The sequence below is a fragment of the Hippoglossus stenolepis genome, chromosome 12, assembly GCF_022539355.2.
Source record: "Hippoglossus stenolepis isolate QCI-W04-F060 chromosome 12, HSTE1.2, whole genome shotgun sequence".
Classification (NCBI taxonomy): domain Eukaryota; kingdom Metazoa; phylum Chordata; class Actinopteri; order Pleuronectiformes; family Pleuronectidae; genus Hippoglossus; species Hippoglossus stenolepis.
The window spans coordinates 21,829,518-21,849,157 of record NC_061494.1 but is presented as its reverse complement, the minus strand read 5'-3'; the positions used below and the strand labels follow the sequence as shown (position 1 = coordinate 21,849,157).

At 41.1% G+C, this 19,640-nt stretch overlaps 2 protein-coding genes across 7 annotated transcripts in view; one reads left to right on the top strand and one right to left on the bottom strand.

The window, feature by feature from the left end:
• Positions 1 to 5,061: 5,061 nt before the first annotated feature.
• On the bottom strand, positions 5,062 to 19,026 carry LOC118118562 (dual specificity protein phosphatase 19). 3 transcript variants are annotated; one of them, XM_035171680.2, is made up of 5 exons: positions 18,721 to 19,026; positions 16,129 to 16,374; positions 12,699 to 12,745; positions 10,534 to 10,686; positions 5,062 to 5,460 (listed from the first exon to the last, which is right to left on the bottom strand). In XM_035171680.2, exons 2-5 carry the CDS (start codon positions 16,355 to 16,357, stop codon positions 5,269 to 5,271), a joined length of 621 nt encoding a protein of 206 aa, XP_035027571.2. In that variant the 5' UTR covers positions 16,358 to 16,374; positions 18,721 to 19,026; the 3' UTR covers positions 5,062 to 5,268. The 3 variants fall into 3 exon arrangements, with proteins under 3 accessions (XP_035027571.2, XP_035027569.2, XP_047198430.1); XM_035171678.2 differs by lacking the exon at positions 18,721 to 19,026 and adding an exon at positions 17,089 to 17,429; XM_047342474.1 differs by lacking the exons at positions 5,062 to 5,460; positions 18,721 to 19,026 and adding exons at positions 5,494 to 5,621; positions 17,089 to 17,576.
• Positions 18,093 to 19,640, top strand: part of nckap1 (NCK-associated protein 1) — a 28,120-nt gene continuing 26,572 nt past the window's right edge. For all 4 annotated transcript variants that reach the window (XM_035171677.2, XM_035171676.2, XM_035171675.2 and 1 more), the window contains exon 1: positions 18,093 to 18,442. In XM_035171677.2, the coding sequence (XP_035027568.1) occupies positions 18,335 to 18,442 (108 nt within the window). In that variant the 5' untranslated portion in view covers positions 18,093 to 18,334. The remainder of the gene's footprint in view (positions 18,443 to 19,640) is intronic.

Below are 19,640 nucleotides of genomic sequence, written 5' to 3'. Positions count from 1 at the left end.
TTTTCTCTGTCTTGAGGAGAAATAAAACCTGAGTATCAGAGACCAGTTTCTCTTTATTTCTCCACAAACGCACAATTAGAGGCTGCAAATATTTACTCAAGACATTAAAGCTGCAGTTACAACGAATTCCTTTAGTTTATCTTCCATTTTACCTCCGTCTGCATCAAATGTTCCTCTTAGCAGTGCCACCTGATTCTGAGCTTCCTGTTTCAAGCAGAACGATCATGATTCCATTTCAGCAAACGTCAATTAAACTTTTCATTTATAGGTTTTCTGGTCTGAAATGTAAAAGAACAAAGCAAATCCTCACACCTTCAAAAAAGTTCGTACCAAATGATTCATACGAGTAATGATCACAGCCTCTGTGGGCAAAGTCTGGTTTAGTTTAATCGTTTAAGCTCTAAACTAAAACAAGATAATTAAGAGTCTCCAGCTCAGACCACAGCATCTTGATTTTCATTATTTAAAAATGACGACAGATGCTTTGGCAAATGTGTGTATGTTCACGCTCCGGTGATTATGGTGCAAGCAGAGGACGAGTCAGACATAGAATAGACATAGAAACACAGATCATAGAACGGTAAAGATCCTAATAACAACACTGGACTGAAAGATGGCCCCTATTCACGGTACTGAACTCTTGAACATGAGCTCAGCACTGAACATCAGTATTTCCCCTTTTACCACAGACTTTACATTTCCGTGATGTCCCACAAAAAGGCTAATGCCCTGTTTCACCATGTTAATATTCCTGGATCTGCTTGTACATGTGAATACATCTGAATGTTTTCTTCCTCGGGTCACGTCCACCAAACCACAAAACTTCATGGAAAAACACGTCAGTAGTTTTTGTGTGATCCTTCTGATGGACAATTAAAACACAACCTCCTTGGTTTGAGGTGCAAATCATCTTTTAAGGCTCTGGGAAAGATTTAGAAGAATTAATATATCAGCAATGACTGATTACTTATGGATTAGACAATGTGAGATTAGATGATGTGTGATGTGCTGTAACGGCTCCACTGCTGCAGCACAGATTCTCACTTTGAGTCCCTCTGTGGTTCAAACGTTATCATTTCTATGCAGAATTTAAAATAAAAATAATAAGGAAACAAGATTAAAAAGTGTTGTGTGTTTTTTTATATCTGTATTTTTTGCCATTTTTAATATTCATGTGCCTCCTGGTGATCGCACATCCCTGCTGGACCTTGTTTAGTTCAAATGCACCTAACGACCTTTTGCAAGAAGGACAAGCTGCAACGCTTCGCTGCACCAGCTCCTCTGCAGCTCGCAGCATATTTGCAATTTTCTCTAAAAGTACACAACCATTAACTTTAGGTTTATCATCTCGGGGGTTTGCTGGAGTTGTCTCCACTGCATTATTCAGCGGTGATGAGGTTTACAGAAGGTGTCCCGGCAGAGACTACACACACATTATTTTGGTAATCTCCATGTGAAAGCCTCGCTGCATGTCTGACTGACGCCCGGCGACTCTGACTCTTTATTTCTCTGCTGTCCCACTTATGTTTTCATTCAATAAGAAACCAAACAATTCCTTTCTTGTTTCACTGAGTGAGTCTGAATCACCTCATGTGCGGCGGCGGCGGCTCGTGGAAGGATTTTCCTCAACAGGAAATTATCAAGACCCTTCCACCCCCCCACCCCCCCGGAGTATCTGTCTGGTTTATTGACCAAATATTGTCGGTGAGCTCTGAGAAAATAAAGTCCACAGTAAGAGGCTTATCTGATAAATTCCCTTCTACTTGGGGTCACATTATCCAACACTATCAGCCTGAAACCCCCCCATCCACACATTAATGTAACACAGAAACTATATTTTATTTCTCTCCTGGATTCTTATCGTTTCCAAATCACTGGTTTTTGAATATGCAAATCGATATTTTTCTCGCATCCCATCATGCAAACATTTTCTGTCTCTGATACATTTATATTTTGTTTGCGTTTTTCAATGCAACAGAAAGATAAGGTGGGTTTGCAGCTGGATTAGGATTCCTGCTCAGGGGCTGAGGAGATAAGAAGGAAATCATTAAAATAAGCACTGTCGTAATAATAATACGGTGTTAAACGAATGCTTGGTTTATTTAATAATATGCACCCACAGGGAAACTAATTATAGATTCATGCTAATGCTGCGATTCATTTTCAACATCTGCACATTTGAGAAGACAAAGAAAAATATGATGTAGTGCAGTTTATTGGTGAGCAGATGTTTTCCAGCGTGAAGAGTGGAGGAGGATTCTTTGACGTGGCTCTGGTCACGCTTAGTACATGTGTCATATTAGTACATGTGTCATATGTGTGCAGATGAATTAACATGAAGAGCTGGTCCTGCATAAAGATCCAGAACAGATTCAGCATCTTCCCCCTGAAGGAAATGTCAGACACCATTTACCACATTGTTCATTCATTTAAAAATATAGATATATATACATTTCAAATGCATTTTAATGAGCTGTATGTTCTGCAAAAACATACATAATTTATATCAATTGAGTTTGTGTAAATTGTGCAAAACCCTTTATTTTCTTCAGTAGCATTTAACGTGTGGAATTATCTTAAATTCAGTATTTGTAGCATATAAGTAAAACTAGTGGGAAGGTCAGAAAGTGCATAACTCCGCCTTTTCTTACACCGTTTCTCCGGGATCCTGAATCCACCTGTTTGTCCAACGGGTTCTTTCTTGTGTCTGTCTTGTTCGTGAGTTTCTTGGTGAATCAAAAAGCATTTTGTGAGTAAACATGCTACAAACGGCAATGAAAACATAACCTCCATCATCAGAGAATTTGGGACCATAATAACAATGCAGCTGAAATAATGGAAATATCTTTTATTCTTTAAATCTGTGACCAAAAGGGTTAAATACATTTTTGTATTCTATCTTTCACTTTAGTCTTTCATTTTCTCTTTTAGCTGTTTGATAAATCTGAGCTCTGGTGACTGACATCACTTTTATGCTCATCAAACCGTCCAGTGACCCATCATGCCCCATCTGTCTCCCTTCATTTGTTAATGCCATTATCCTTTAATTCTTTAATACTGTAAACTGTAGTTGCCAAGACAGACAGACAGACGGACAGACGGACAGAACTAAATCTAAACACTCCACCTAATGAAATGTATTTAATTCACAGATTTCCATTTACATAGGATCTCCATGTGACGCTCACACGTGATGATGTGCTCTTTTATATATGCAGATGGCGTAGCTACACGCAGCTGTGCCTTTATGCATGCGTGAGCTCGTAATGTCAAGAAACTGCAGGTCGACCGATCACAATGTGTTTTATAACATCATTATGTCCATTTTGAGACTGGGACTGTTTTTTTCGTGGATGAAAATAATAAAGCGGAGCAGGAATTCTCCATCGTTCATCAAACCTGATGAGACCCAACAGGACAGATGACGCTGCACTGCTTCAGGGGGAAAGTGTCGGTCCTCCCCTGTGTAACCTGGCTCTCACATCGCTCTCACATTCAGGCCTGTGCAGACCGAGATGCTGGCCGGACCCCAGGAGACCCTGCAGATGGGACAGCTTGTGCCGTACTGTGGGTCGTCACATCCAGACGGCAAAATGTCACAAAAATGTCAGGGGAAACCCGGTTGGCTTCAGAGCGCATTCTCTTCAGTGATACACCAGTGAACAACACCAAAGAAAAGGCCAAACTCCCCGACACTCAAGTGCTGTCACACACCGCCTCACTGTTTTATTCCGCTCTTATTCAAAGCTGAAGACTATAAGAGGCAGAGCTGTGTATTTATTGGAGAGGAGTGCACATTTATTGGGAACAAACAAAGCCAATGGCTCCTGATATTTATGCTAACTGTGACAGAGGAGTGCTCTTTGCAATCAGTCCGTGGCTTTAAAGGGCTGTTAAATAATCTATGACCTTTATAGGACCAGTAGGAATTGCAACAAATTTGGCAGAAGTTACCTCCTCCTCCGAGTGTCTGGCTCTGAACCAACCTCCCTCCTTCCGCCTCCGCTGGGCGACAGCCGCCTGCAGCTGACGCAAACTGCAAGGCTGCATATTCACACAGGAGGCGACGAGAGAGACCACAAATATCACGTTTAAAGAGATAATACGTCGGGAGGAAGGCACCTTCTGCACGGAGATACAGCTATTTAGCAAAAAGGAGGAATGAGCTGCGTAGTCAGTGACTATACCTGTGTTTATACTGCTGCACAGAACCCTGAGCTGCTGCTGTCGTCTTGAATCTCTGTTGTTGTGACCGATGATGAGTCCCAACCGCCGCTGCTGCTGCAGACCCAATTAACTCAGATTAATCCTATGGGGTTCATGGGTGTCTGCACCAAATACCAAGCCAACCCACACATATGTAGTTGAGATATTTCAGTTTAGACTAGAATGTTGATCCCTGTATCACTACAGCTTGGTTTAAAATCCAGCTGTTCCAGATGTTCCTACACTTTCATTCAACAGTTAGACGTGAAAACGGGCATTTTAGAGACAAACACTTGAAAGCAGCTGCTGAAGAAGTCACTCAGTCACTGTTATTACTCAGAATTGAAGATAAATTATAGTCATTTTGAACATTGGGCCAGTAAACTTAGAGCTTATTTTATTTTAATGTAGCATTGCACATTACTCCCAGCTTCTCTTTGTGTATTTAAATTGCACACAGCTCCAGAACATCTTCTATGTAGATGTGACGGGTTAATGCCAACTCCCTGGACGTGAATCACTAACAATAATTATCAGTAAATGATCTCAGCTGAACAACAAACACACACACCTGCCCCACGTACACTATCTCCACTCGAACGGCGACGACACCTTTGTGTTCCGTGGGTTTTCGGTGTCAGGAGCTCGTCCCCGCGGCGTTTGTTGATTAGAATGTGAACCAACTTCTCCCTCAGTATCTAACAAGCTAATTACGAACTAATTATATCCAGGCAGCGAGGTTAGTTACCTTTGCAAAGTTGAGAAATTGATACAGGCAATGCAGCAGCGGGGTCGGTCATTATAATTGATGCTGTAGCTGTTTTATATAGATGAGAAAGAAAAGGAAGTTGAAGCTCAGGAAAACTGGTTCGTCCTTTAATTAGAAAACTGAGAAAATAACGCTAACTTCAGAGAACAGACACACACTGGGCATTTGGCAACAGAAAAAAGACAATGTACATTCTTTAAATGCAGAAAACAAATCTCGAACAACGATTATAAAAATTGAAAACGTTGATAAGAATTCAAAATAGTACAAAATATGTTCCATGAGACAAACAGCTACACACTCCCTGGTTTGTAGCTCTGCAGCTGCTGGTAGAATCCGGGGTTTGGACGAGTCGAGGGCCTCGCCAGCTTCACCTGGCTGAACGCATCATCGAACAGGAGCCCCTCCCGCAACATCAGGTAGCCAATCACAACGGAGGAGGAGCGGGACACGCCGGCGTTACAGTGGACCAGCACAGCCCCCCCCTGTGGAGAGAGGAGAGGAGCGTAACACAGGAAACAGAGAAGTTCGATTGTTTTGTTGATAATATTTGATTTTGATTTAACTACCAGAATTGGTGCATTTTCAGCCATTCTGCCGACAGCGTGTATAAACGTCTGCAGGTCCCTTCACCCAGTGGGAGACACTGTCAATGTCAGAAATTCACAATATCTGCTATCTGGAATTACAAGTCAGAGGCTGACGTGAACCTTTTTCCACTTGGCTGCTCATAATTACAGTCGTGAACGCAGCACCGAAGAAGAACATGTTGGAAATCCTGGTCTTTTTCTTTTTTTTACAACCCCCCAGATGAACAAGTGGTCACGTTCAGGAGAAGAAACGGAGAAGAAACATGAATTTATCTGAACCCAAAATCATGTTCACAACGCAATTTTTGCAAAACTAATAACATGGTTCAGAAAGTTCAAGCTATTAATGCAGCTATACGACAAACTGACAGGTTCAGCTGTTTAGCAGCAGATTAAAAGAGCGATTCACCTCAACTGCAAACATTTTTAAAGCATGTTATCTGCAGAGATTTCAAGATATTCACATCTGGGATTCATGCTGCTGGAATCTGAGCGTTAAATCCTCCACATGGCCACTTGTCACGTTCTAATGAGGGAGTGTAGTGTTCATGCTGATGTGGCTTCACAGCTTGAACTGTTATTCTTTCACAACTTGTGAAAATCTGCAATTTCTGACTTGTCACCATCTCTGAAAGCAGCATTAGTCAGAGCATGAAATCTGTGTGTGTGTGTGTGCGGCAACAAATTTGTGATATGATTAATATTAATGCTGATGTAATTATTTTACCGCCTCGAGTGTCTGGCTGAAAATAAACTTTTAAAATTCCAGCCACATCTTTAGACAATGCGTGCAGGCCCTCGGCTCTGAAGCTCGGCGTATCGACACGTTCGCCGCCCGTATGAAAACACGTTCGCCTCCCGTCGCTGGATGAAGTCTCTGCTCGGGCTGAAGTGGAGCAGAACAGAAAATGTACAGCACATTTTGATTTCACACGTCAATCAATACCCATTGAGGGGCAGAGGATTTGAATTGGCTGAACGCACACATGCAGCACTCCGCTTGCTGTAAATTGACACGTTATCGCCGTTATTTGTGCTGTAATCCAATCAGACGGCTCCTCGGGGGAAGGTACAATCAAGTGAAGCACGTATAGAACACACGGAGAACAATATCAGTCCTTTATAGGTTTCTATCAATCAGAAAGGTTGTAATATTTCTGCCGGGGCCTGCAGTCAGTACAGTTACAGATCAGCTCTTGTTTTCTTTTTCCTCTGAAAGAAACATAAACACAAAACTTCTACAGACCGAAAATTGCCTGAGCCAGATAATCCATCACCGCAAACATGGAGACGTAATTTGGTTTTGTCAGAGTTTCTTGTTTTGCTGTTATTTCATTGCGCTCGAGCTGAGTGTTTTCATATCAGCGCTCACATCACATTACGTTCTGCTTACGGTCAATCTCCTGACACACGCACACACACAGACACAGACACAGACACACACACACACACAGACACACACACAGACACACACACACACAGAGGGGAGGAAATGCACGTCTCTACCAGGAAATAATCCCTTTACATGCAGCATGTGAGGGGAAAACTAAATGCGAGCAGAAAACATTTCGTCTTTCAACATTAACTGACCCCAGCGTGGTCTTTTAATAGGTATTGCGACCACCCGCCTCGTCTTTGTGCCGGGTTCCTGATAAACCGACTGTTGGATGTGTGTAGCTGCCGTACAGTGCGGAGGCGGGAGAGCTGCGTGTGCACACTGACATGTTAAATTAGCCGGCAGATATAAAAGACGGCATTTTCAGGCTGCGTGAGCCTCCGGGGAGAAAGTAGAGCCAGAAAGGCTTAAATAGATTTGACACTCTTTTTTTTACCTGGTGAAACAATGAAAGTCGACTGTGGATGTTCGTGTTTGTGTGTCAGCATCTGTCAGTGGTGGAAAATGATAAAATGCATTTACAGAAGTAGAATTTAGATCAAACTTCTCTCAGATATGTCAATTGCATACCACTCTATTCACTCTATTCACAATAGTTCAAAAGGAAATTTTCCCAGTAGTAGTAAAACTCATCTCTACTTCAACAAATTAAAGCATTAAAGCAACACTGTGTCACTTTTACTGAGCAACAGCGCCCTCTGTAGGGTGGTGATTAATGTTGTTGGGCTCCATGTCCAATAACTGAAAAACACAGCTAAGAGGTGGATATTACCCATGATCCCCGGCTTCCAGAACCAGAAGAGCAGCCGCTGTAACAAATCCGCCAAACTCTGTTTCGAATTATCCATAGTTTTAAAGTTTTTCGGCTGAATATTGGAGATAAACGCTGGTTTTTCATGACTTCTTATGGCTTGTTTATCCTCGACGTGAGATACTTCTAAGGAAATAGATAAAACCATTTCATGTTCGTCTTCTAAAAGCATACGGACATAACGAAACAGAGCAGTACCACCTTTGGGGGCAGTGTAGCCAATACGGAACGAAACTCATTTTAATCAAACTGCTATTTTAAGTTTAAAAAGTTGTCTAGTGTTGATTTAAAATTCAGCTTTTAAAGGAAACTGAGAATGTATCAGAATTATGTATATCAGGGGGTTTTGAAGTCTGTGTCTGCGAGCCTCCCCTCAGACCCCCTGACCTCCTCTTGCTCAATCCATGGCTGCCTTTAGGATCATGACTATTTTATTTGATCCCACAGATACTCAACAATTGAGCCTCATGTTGCTGTTGGACACAACTCGAGACCACAACAAACATAAGAGGGTTTGTCCTGAAGCTCTTATTAGTCTCTGACTCCGGGAATGGGAGAAAAACTGTGAAATCTCTTTATCCATATCAGACACGTTTAAGCTTTTCCAGAAGATTTCCTTCTGATAACTAATGTAATAAGTAATGTATTTTCACTGAGCCTCCCCTGAACTGTGTTGAGACCCCCGTGGAGCCCCACCTACCACTGTGAGAACCTCTGATGTATATTAATCCAATTACATACGACACAAACACACAAGACTGACGGCTGCTTTTACTTTAAGGGCCTTCGACACACTTTGATGATAATACTGATGATTCCTGACTTGAAGGAGTATTTTTACATTTTGAGAAATATGTTTATTTTTCCTTTCTTGCCTGAAGACTGACTCGTCTCATGTCTGTACAGTAAATATGAAGCAACAGCCAGTCGGCTTGGTTTAGCATAAAGATCGAAGAACAGCCTGTTTCTTTCTCCAAATCTGACAAAGTCCATTTACAAGAACCTCTAGTGCTCATTAGATAATACTCTGAATCTTGTTTGTTTGTCTGTGCAAAAATCTGATATGTGATAACAACAATTTGTAGTTTCCATGGTGAACTTTGTCCTTGTCCAGCAAGAAGAAAATCTAATTTAGGAACTGGGAGTAGCTTCTTATTCAGTTTGTAGATGTGTAACTCTACCTCTAATTTAAAATGCTTTACATAAAACATAAAAAGCATCAAAACAGAAATGTAAAAGTGACATAAGATTTATACATATAGCCTATATAAATACATATGATACAAAAATACATGAAGCCTTTGAAATTATATTAAAATCAGTTGAATAGAAATTAGAATGGCACTCGAAACGCACTCCTCCGCTAAACACAGTATCAAGCCGCACACAATTTCACACACTTATAGAAATCAGTTCCCTAAATATGCCAGATTTTTTAAAATTAAGATCCATTCATTATTTCTTGGGAAATCAGTGACAATGCTATGGTTCTTCCCTGACCCATAGCACATCCGTCCATCTTGCTTCCAAACAAACCAACCAAACAAAATACAAACGACAGGGATAAGAACATAACCTGAGCTGCTGAGGTAATAAAGAGTAGAAGTTATAGTGCAGTGTAAGAAATAAAGAAGTAGCAAACAGAGAAGTCTTCCCCCGACCTGCAGTTCTCTGGCAGTTTCTTCAAGATATGTGGAGCATAAAAAACTGCTTCTCTATATTTTCACCAGCAGATCAGAAACGTGTTTTGGCCCTAAACCATCCAGTGCTTTCCAAACCAACAGCAGGATTATGAAATCAATTCTTTGATGGACAGAAAGCCAGTGGGAAGATCTGAGAACTGGACCGACGTGATCCACTCACTTGATCTCAGCGAGGACTCGAGCAGCAGAATTCTGAATCAGGTCTTTTTTAAAGACCTGTAAACACAGCATTACAGCGGTAAAGCCTTTTCCAAATCCTGCTGAGACCTTTAAAGTCCTTTAATAAGTTCTTGAGTTGACATTTTGTGATTGTCTTAATGTGACTGTTTCAGGTCTCAGAGAAATGACTTTAAATTTGTCTTCCTTGTCTCTTAGAAATTTGGCTTTTAACCTTTATCTTTGTTTAAGTGAAGAAAAATGCCAGCGTTGTTGTTGTACTTGCTCAAAGCTTGGTCATGTAAACTTGTATGTCATCTGCATAATTATGTTGTTTTCCATAACCTGAGCTAGTGGGAGAGTGATGAACAGAGGAGGCCCCAGAACGGAGCCTTGGGGAACTCCACGTGTTATTTTTGTCTGCTTGGTTGTATAATTACTTAAAAAACACAAAGTCATTTGAGTAGAATTCAAGCTATTTTAGTTTTATCCCAACCAGTCTGGTATTATATTTAGTTTGACTCTGTTGGATGCAGCTCTCAGATGCAGTAATATTTAAACTTAGGTTTGGCCGATATGATCGAATCATGTCATGCTACTTGAATTGATATTAAGTGGACGCGGGGGCAGCGCATTTCCTGAATGTGATATGGAGGCACTGGCTGCTTGTTGAATTTTCTGAATTTTCATTGCTGTGGAAAGAAATTCAAATTCATCTGACACTGACAGCAAACAAGGAATGTGCATTACTATAGTTTTTGGTAACGGTGTCCACCTTGTTCCAAAACTGAATAAAATAACTTTTCTCTCAGAAGTTTTAAGGAAGCTTTGAAATCCAAGACTCTACTTGTATTCGTCCACCTCTGTCAACGGTCAATGTGTGACGCAGGTCGTGTGTGTACCTGTTCTCGAGCCTGGTCGATGAAGGAGCTGCATTCTTCCAGATAAGAAGTGATGTCAGTTTCTGGGAGGTCCAGGATCTGGAGCGTCTTGTACACCAGCTGATCTGGGAACAGGTTGATTACTCCGTAGGCCACGTTGAGCACATGAGACACCTGATGGACACAGAGACAATGGGAGAAAATGACCCTCGAGCATTGGCTTGTTTTTGCTTTGGCAGGACAGTGAGACATATTCGACCGTCGGCCACAGCGATGACATGACACGGCCTGAACTTGGCTGAGGGAACGAGGGCACGAAGACGGAGAGCGAGAAAGAAGGAGAGCGAGAGGGAGAAAAGGAGGGAGAGGGGGGGGCGGGGGAGAAGACAGATGGCTCCAATTCATTTTGCAGTACCTGTCTACTCTCACTTAAATTTAGCTTACCTCAGAGGGCTGGATTCTCTCCTCCTCTGCATCTCTGAATCGTTCTGATGTCTCCTGCCTTTCGACCGTTCATAACATCCAACATTGATTCTTTTCAGTTTCAGGATGAGTCTGGTGTTAGAGGTTTTTCTTATTGTCGACAAATCCCAGGAAAATGCCCGAACCAGCAATAAACTGATCCAACTCTACTAACAATTATTGTGTGTGTGTGTATCCAGAGTCTGATAAAGCTTCATCTAACCTTTATCCTCCAGAAACCAAACCCATGCAACCGCACTGTGCAACATGTACCTTCATTACCATGAACACACATCACAGTTTATTATGTGTTGATCCCACAGACGCGTCCCTGCTGCTGGAAGAGAGCAAACTTATTAATTTGCTACTGAAAATAGACCCCAACAAATGCATAATGTACTCAGGTCATATTTTCTCAAAACTACAATGCCCGGCTAATAGGATCAATCCGTGCACTTGAAAAACTACCTAATTAATAGTCTCACATTATTTTCAATCTCTTGGGGCAAAGTCGGCCACTTTAAGTCATTAACAACAACCAGCAAATCGAGCCAAATGTCAAGCAAATGTATCGTTAACAATAAAAATGAGAATAACGGCAGTTTCTCTTTGATAAGAACACAGGATGGTATAGAACACATTTCAGAGTGTGTTTACGTGGACACTGGTATTCTGGTTACAATCAGAAAAACCTGGTATATATATTTTACTTTAATAGTTTGACAGGGAGATTGTTCATTGATCAAAAGTAAGTTAGTGTTAACATATAGTTATATATATATATATATATATATATATATATATATAAATAACACCCTGATAGAAATAGTGAATACAACAAAATAACTTCGGTCCTCTCTCTCTCTGAAACAAAAACAAATGTCTGGACTTCCGCAATGCAGATGATCCTCATTTTCTTTCTTGCTCTTCTCATCCATTTCTAAAGATTCGATGGAGAAGCTAAATCGAGCAGAGTTGCAGATCGTTCATGCAGCCGGAAACCAAACTTATCCTCAAACATTGAGGTAAGTCAGTCGATGCAGAAATGTGCGGGAAGTGTGTTTAACATGTGGAAGAGCAAAAGACAATCTTGCACGGACATGGATAATGGATAATATAAGAATCATGCAAACAGGGAGTGAATGGACGTGCATGTAAATGTCTTCATTGTGTACTGACTCTCCAGATTACAGATTTGATTTCCTCACAAACTACACTTTTACTGTTACGGCCTTTTCATTCCGACACCATTAAATGTTTATTAAACGTTTTACCAGTGAGAGCAGGTTTTCATAAAGCATCCTCCGGGGCCTGCTATCAAATCTCCTGGGCTTTAAATGCTACCTGGTAATTTATGGCTGGTTTGGTTATTAGCCAGTCAAGGTTTCATCCCAGAAAGTGAAGGTATTTGTAATCTCTCCAATTCATCATGGTGAGACTGCACTGGCAGCAATATACTGGTGCCTGGGAGCAGCCACTGCAGAGAGGAGTCGTCACATTTCTCTGATGTGGAGGAGCAGCGCTGAGACTTACTGTAATCATTTACTCCCTCTACTGAGCTACACTGTCACTGCATGAGTCACGAAGCTCCTCCGGCTACTGGCTGGTTGCTGCCGACACACGAGAAAGGCACACGTACGCGGCTGCCTCTAATCTCATGTCACCACACATATCATCACAACAAGGCAGGGGCAGGCCCGCTCTATTGATCCCTCTGCACTGACCTTACATCTCTGCAGGGTGTCCGAGTCGTGGGCTGCATCCTGAGAGCCTGAAAAGACAGTGTAAAAAACATACTTTGAGAAACTAAACCAACAGTTACAAAAATCATTATGAGTAATTCAGGGAGTTGTCCGTTTAATCTTAATCTTTTAAATAAATCATTTTTACCAAAACATTTACATTATTCCAGCCTTTTTAATGTGACGATTTGCAGCGTTTCTTTGTGTTTTGGTAGAATTTAAAGTGAATATCATTGGTTTTCAGATCAACAGAGCAATGGAAAAATGTGGCAGGTATTTAATTTACTTTTTCACACATTTTTTAAACTGAACAACAAATCCCTTAATTGTAAAAATTAATTAACAGATGAATGATATTGAAAAACTGCTTAGTTGCAGCCTTATTCCTGATAAAATCAGCGTATGAAGAGAGCAATCTAATCCCATAAACTGTCAATTCAGTGTTTTAAAGTTAAGTAGCATGAAGCAAAAGCCACAATATATCAGAGAACCTTCTCTGTACAGTCAGTCTCAAGTCAGTCAGCGGAAACCAACAGAAAGAACAGGAACGGGAATCAAATCAAAGTGACAACAGTCTTTATAGCAGCAGGAGTTTCAATGACTTATGCAGCAAAGGAAGCAGCTCTGAGACTAATAGAGGAAATACAATCAGAAGGACCATACAACAATTCAAACCGGACGACCGTCTCTTTCAATTCATCAGATACGTCTTCATAGTGGTGCTTAATGACAAGGGCTGGAAAATAATAAGAGAGGAATGGAAACAGAATATGATTCTCTGCAGCAGCTCACAGCCTTTAAAGTCGCTCATGTATGCACTCTTTGCATTCGCCAAGCCACTTCCACATAATGCCAAATTCATGGGGTTGAGGCTTAAATCTAAATCCGAAAGGATGGAGCATCTCTGGAAACAAGCCAGCGCCGGCACATGAGCCTCATCAGTGTCGAAAGGAAAGATTCAAACTGACACGTCTGTGAAATGATGCAGGATGCCAGGATTTTAAAAAACATTTTTCAAACACAAATATGACATGGGAGCATGTTCAGTCTGCTAAACCAGAGACGGCATATCCCATCATCTTTTTCTTCTTATAGCAAAGGTTGACAATTATTTTAATTCTATATTTAGAAATAAAACAATATATTTGCTTGACGTTTGGCTCCATTTGCTGGCGGTTGTTAATGTCTTCAAGTGGCCGACTTTGCCCCAAGAGATTGAAAATAAAGTGAGACATTAATTAAGTAGTTTCTCAGTTTGTGGATTGATTTTTCCTGTGGGTTGAAACGGCTGCTTTCCACTGAGAAGCATCTATCTCCACATTGGGTCATTTTTAGGTTGTGAAGTGAATCAAGTGAAGGAGATGTATTCTATCGACAGTGTGTCTGTTTCAAGGTTTAAAACTTTGAAAACAAGTTACGGTGTTAAATAAAATCCTATGCTTGTTGTTTTCTTTAATAGCCATCTATAAAACAGAAACACTTGTGGTAAAAGTTTGACAAGTAGCAGCAGGTTAGCTTAGCTTGGCATACAGACTGGAAACTGACTCCTGGCTGTTGCTCCCTATTTACCCCACAGACATAGGAGTGCTGTTAAAGTCGTCAACTAACTCAGATAGAGAGGAAATATTATACATATTATTACAGGTGATTTCATCTTGCACTGGTATTATGGTCATTTTGAACCAGAGTATGTGCAGAAGTGCCGTGGTTTGGAACTGTGGTATCACAGACACACACAGAGCCAATCAGGTGTCTGTCTCACCTGTCAATCATGACTGTTTACCTTGTTTTTACATCATCAAATAAATAATTAAAACCAAACTTGAACACTTTCAAACACCAGTGTGATACGAAATAAATAAAATGACAGAAACCATCTTTGAGGAAAATGTATTTAACATGAACTTTGATTTGTTTTAGTTTGGTCCACTGTCCAGTATATACTGTATATATATATATCTTATATATATATTACATTTATGTGTGTGTCAAAATAATAAATACAATTGGAATTTACCAACGATTGGAGGAATATGACTGTAAATCCATCAGACACTGAGATCACAGTGTATTGCTAAAAACAGCTGAGGATGAACAAAGTGTGTATTTATATATATTCATGATGTGACAAATGTGACAAGAGCATCAGACAAGAGGCAGCTTCCTTGTCAAGTCGAGTCAGTGCTTTAAATTACTGTGGAAAAAATATAAAATGTGTGTTTTTCATTTTTGAATGGCAGACTGTGAGAAAACCACAATGACAGGAGGCAATTTCCCCAATACTCCAGAAGCCGATCAGAAGTACAGCTGAGTGTCAAAACAAGTTGATGTCAACATGGATGTGGTGCAAGACCCTTAATTTATTCTCTGGAGCTGCTACAGAGGATAATTAACGTGTATTTTGGGAAATCAGCAGCAGTTTCATGCGATTACAGCAGCGCTGAAGCCCCGTGTGAAAAAAAGTCACCTCTATGTAATCTAACAGATGTAATATTTCATTGATCCCTGCTGAGAAATTCTGCTTTGGACTCTCTCCAGCCGAGAGGTCAGAGCGCAGCGTTAGCTACAGGAGCGAACAGCACCCCAGCGCTGGGAGGAGGATTCAATGTCAGGCCCAAGGACACGTCAGCAGGACGGATACATGCTGACATGTGAGGGTGTCAACCCGCGTCCTCCAGCCGCAGGGCACCGCGCTCCCTGAGACCAATTCAGAATTAATGACATTGATTTATTTGTTATTAGGAGTTTATTTATTTATTATTAGAACAACTGTTACCTCGTGCCTTTGTGGACTACCTCAACCTGCCTCTAATCGCTGAGCTGTTGGTGTGTGAATAGAATGAACGAGCTGTATGAATGAGTGAACGTGACATTTAATATAACGCACTTCAATGGCCGTTAAGACTAGAAAGGCTCCATATGAATACGGTCAATTTACCATTTACTAGAGGCAGCTGTCACAGTGGTTGTTGGAGCAGCTGCGGTGGAGGTTATAATGGTGGTATATGTTTTAAAGACAGTGGTGTTAGTAGTAAAGAGCAGGAAATAACTATTCTATCATCATATATATAATTAATATGAATACTTGTAGTAGTATCTTACTAACAGGAGATAGTGGTGCAAGTTTTGATGTAGTAGCCTCACTAGTAATAGCACTGGTCTGACCTTTATTTGAAGTAGTGCAGTAGTAGTATGTGCAGTCATATAAGAAGTAATATCAGTAATATTAATAATAATCATGGTAATGATGAGTGACAATAAGAAAATATGATGGTAAAAGTATCGTATGTGTAGAGCAGGGTATACATTCCACAGAACTTAGGTTAAAAACAATAGTAGACTAGCACTGGTAGTAGTACTAGTTGGGTTGTGGTAAAAGTAGTAGTGGTGGTAGTAATAGTAGTTATATTACCCAGCAGCAGGAAGGATCTAACGACACCAACTTGAAGGTCCAGACTTTTATCTTCTACAAATCCAAATCCACTTCCCTCCTCCAGCTCCTCCACCCGCTCCACCTCTCCCTCGCCACCGTCGCTCCTCGTCTCCAGCAGCTTCCTACCCGTCACCGTGGTAACACGCGTGCACTGTTTCCTCAGACGGTTCTTGGCGAAGCCGTGGATCTCCTGACCCAGTGAATGCATCACACCAGGGTTTACAGCTAGAATAGACAGGAGTCCACAGAAAACTGACATGATGTGTTTATATTCACAGATTATAATTATCAACCACTTAATTAACTTTTACATCTTTCAGTCATTTATACGAACTACACACTTATGTATAATTTGTGTAATACAGTATATAAAACAGCTAAAGCCCCCCCAAAACATGAGGTATTTCTTGAATTACTAGTTTCTGCTTCTTTTTCACATTTCAGATGTTAGTATTGTACTTTATTTATAGCAGTGCATTTATCTGATTACTTTAGTTACTTTGCAGATCCACATTATTACACAAAATATAACAACTAATACATTATAATGCTGAGTATAGGGGGTATTCACACAATACCAAATACTATACACAACAATGAAATGAGCTCCACCTTTACCAGCTGCGATATTAAAATTATGTAGTCATCAATGCATCAGTAATTACAATCCACTAATTACATATCACATACATTTGCATGGTTCATTCTGCACAACGAGTACTTTTATCTTTGGTACTTCAAGTATATATATGTTTTTTTATTCTAATACATTTGTGCCTCCACTTGAGTGACATGTCTGCATGATTTTCACTTGTAAATGAGTATTTCTACCCTGTGGTGCTACTTCCACTTCAGGAGAATGTCTGAGTTCGTCCTCCACCTCTGATCGTGGCTGATTCTGAGTAACATCTCTGACATGCTCCTGCTTCGTGCACCCACCTGATCTGATTTAAACGGTTTGCAATCAAAGTAAATCCAGGAAATCCTTCCACCACCGGAGCTTGAGGTGTAAATGTTAACACACAGCAGCTGGAGATCCAGAGAACACGAGATAAACCAGCGAGACACAGATTCCGCTGCAGCGATGGAAGCTGAAAACAGACTGAACACAAACGATCAGCTGAGTCGGAAGCTGCGTCAACGACACGATGCGTTCAGGGACCCAGGAGAGAAATAGGAAAGTATGGAGTTCACTATGAACCCAGATTTATCTAGCAGACGATCCGCCATCACGATCCATCACCATGGTCACGATCCATGATCAGGATCCACCATCACCATCACGATCCATTGCCACGATCACGATCCATGACCAGGATCACAATTTACTGCACATCTTACATTCATATGGATTTATTTTAGTCATGTTCCTAACTTTACCTTTCAAACAACTACTGCAATTGTCCACGCTTGTCTCTTTAGTCCTCTTTTGTTCTTTGCTCTATGTGCAATACCCTTGACATGCAACTGTAACACAATAATGGGATCAATAAAGTACATCTGCCTATCTATCTATCTACTACCTATCTATCTATCTATCTATCTATCTGTCTATCTATTTATCTATTTATCTATCTATCTATCTATCTATCTATCTATCCACCATCCCGATCACGATCCATCACCAATATTGATGATGAGGTTCCAAGATAATAGAAGTAGTAGCAGCAGTAATATTACAGTCATTACTTGAAGTAGTGTATGAGTATTTGTTACTTAGTACAGTCATAGAAGTAGTAATATCAGTCCTGTTGGGGCCTTTACTGGACGTATACACTTAGTTGCCCTTGCTTTTTGCTGTGTGTCTATGAATCCCTCCTTGGATTGTTGGAATTTGTTGCATGTTGATAAAAAACAGACCAACTCTGACAGCTGACTTTCCCGAACGTGGGTGTGAGGTGCTGCCGTTACCGAGGGGGCCGTGAAGGCAGCACGATCCAGCCCCAGGACACCTCCTCATCCCTGAGACCGAAAACCGAGGCAGGGACACGGAGGGGTGGAGTACAGGAAGCCGCTGTCCCCGACCACCCGAACATGGGCCAGATCTAACCCACCGCACCGAGCTTCTTCCTCCGTCTCAACCCGTGGGGGACCCCCCGGCGAATAATCTTCCATTTTGCTTTCTTTTTTTAAAAAAACATTTTGATTTCCTGGACGGATCTTGTGGGGAGATTAAAGCGAGAAGATGTCTCGGGGAGTGATCCAGCCCAGCCAGCAGAAACTGGCCGAGAAACTCACCATCCTCAACGACCGGGGCATCGGGATGTTGACCCGTGTTTACAATATCAAAAAGGTTCGCGCACACGGACACACACCCACGGGTTCAAATCCCCGGGTCTGACACACCGGGAGCGTTAGCATGCGATAGACGGATCTGCACCTGCATCCCCGAACTCCGCTGTCAATGTTAGGGGGGGAACAGCATGGATGCTCGAGCAGCTAGCCACCCACTTACCTCCTATATTAATAAAACCACCATGTTGTTTACACCACCCAGTGTTAATAATGTGTTTTAATAATGTGTTTTTAAATGAGTAAAAAAAAAAAAAAAACCTTTTAATGGATACTCACGTTTTCCCTAAACGTTTTCCTCGGGAAGCAGGATGTGGGCTGGGTTAGCTAGCACGTTAGCTTGCGGTAAAGGTGCTCGTCGGTTTCACGATTCGAGCCGATTTTAAAAGACAAACCTGGGGGACGCTCGTTGTGAGCAGTGTGGCGAATGGGTGTTTAGTGGAAATACCAGATAAATGACCGTGAGGTGGTTAAATGGGAGCCCCGGGAACAGCCAGGCCTGCTGCGGCGGCGGTAGCTGCCTTAGCTAACGTCGGCTGGTAATGGCGGCTGCTGGCTAAAAGCTAAAATGCTAAAGCTAGCAGTCGGGCGTCGTCTCTGCTCCATGAAAACAACAAACCCACAGATCCCAGCTGCGGTCTGGTTACTGTGTTTAATTCATTATATCAAACCAGTTAGTCACGTACAACCTAACTTCATATTATTATAAATTATAATATTATATTATAACATCAAGCTATTTAGCCTTGATGCTCCTAATGGGTAAGAATATGGAGCATAAAGCAAAATAAAGGCTGTTGATAATTTGTCCATTTAATCAGTAATCTTTAGCTACTGGTCGTATTGATCATCTCATAATAATCAATACAAGGTATCAGCAGTGATGGAAAGTATCTCAGTTCATTTACTCAAGTGTCATTTATGAGTCACTTGTGCTGCATTTGATTGTTTTTAATCTGGGTTCATATTTCAGTCAATGTTAGCCCAGAGTAGCCCTGGCAGTAATCAATTATCAGTAGCATTATGATAAAGGTTCAGTGTATATCTATATATTTGTATTGTATACGCACAGTGAAGAGGTGTAACAGGTCAAGATTATGACTTTCTGCTCATGAAGAAGAGTTAAAAATCACAACCGTATAAATATCGCTGTCGACTGATTGTTATCTATCTTATTTTTATTTTTCATTTCGAGTCCC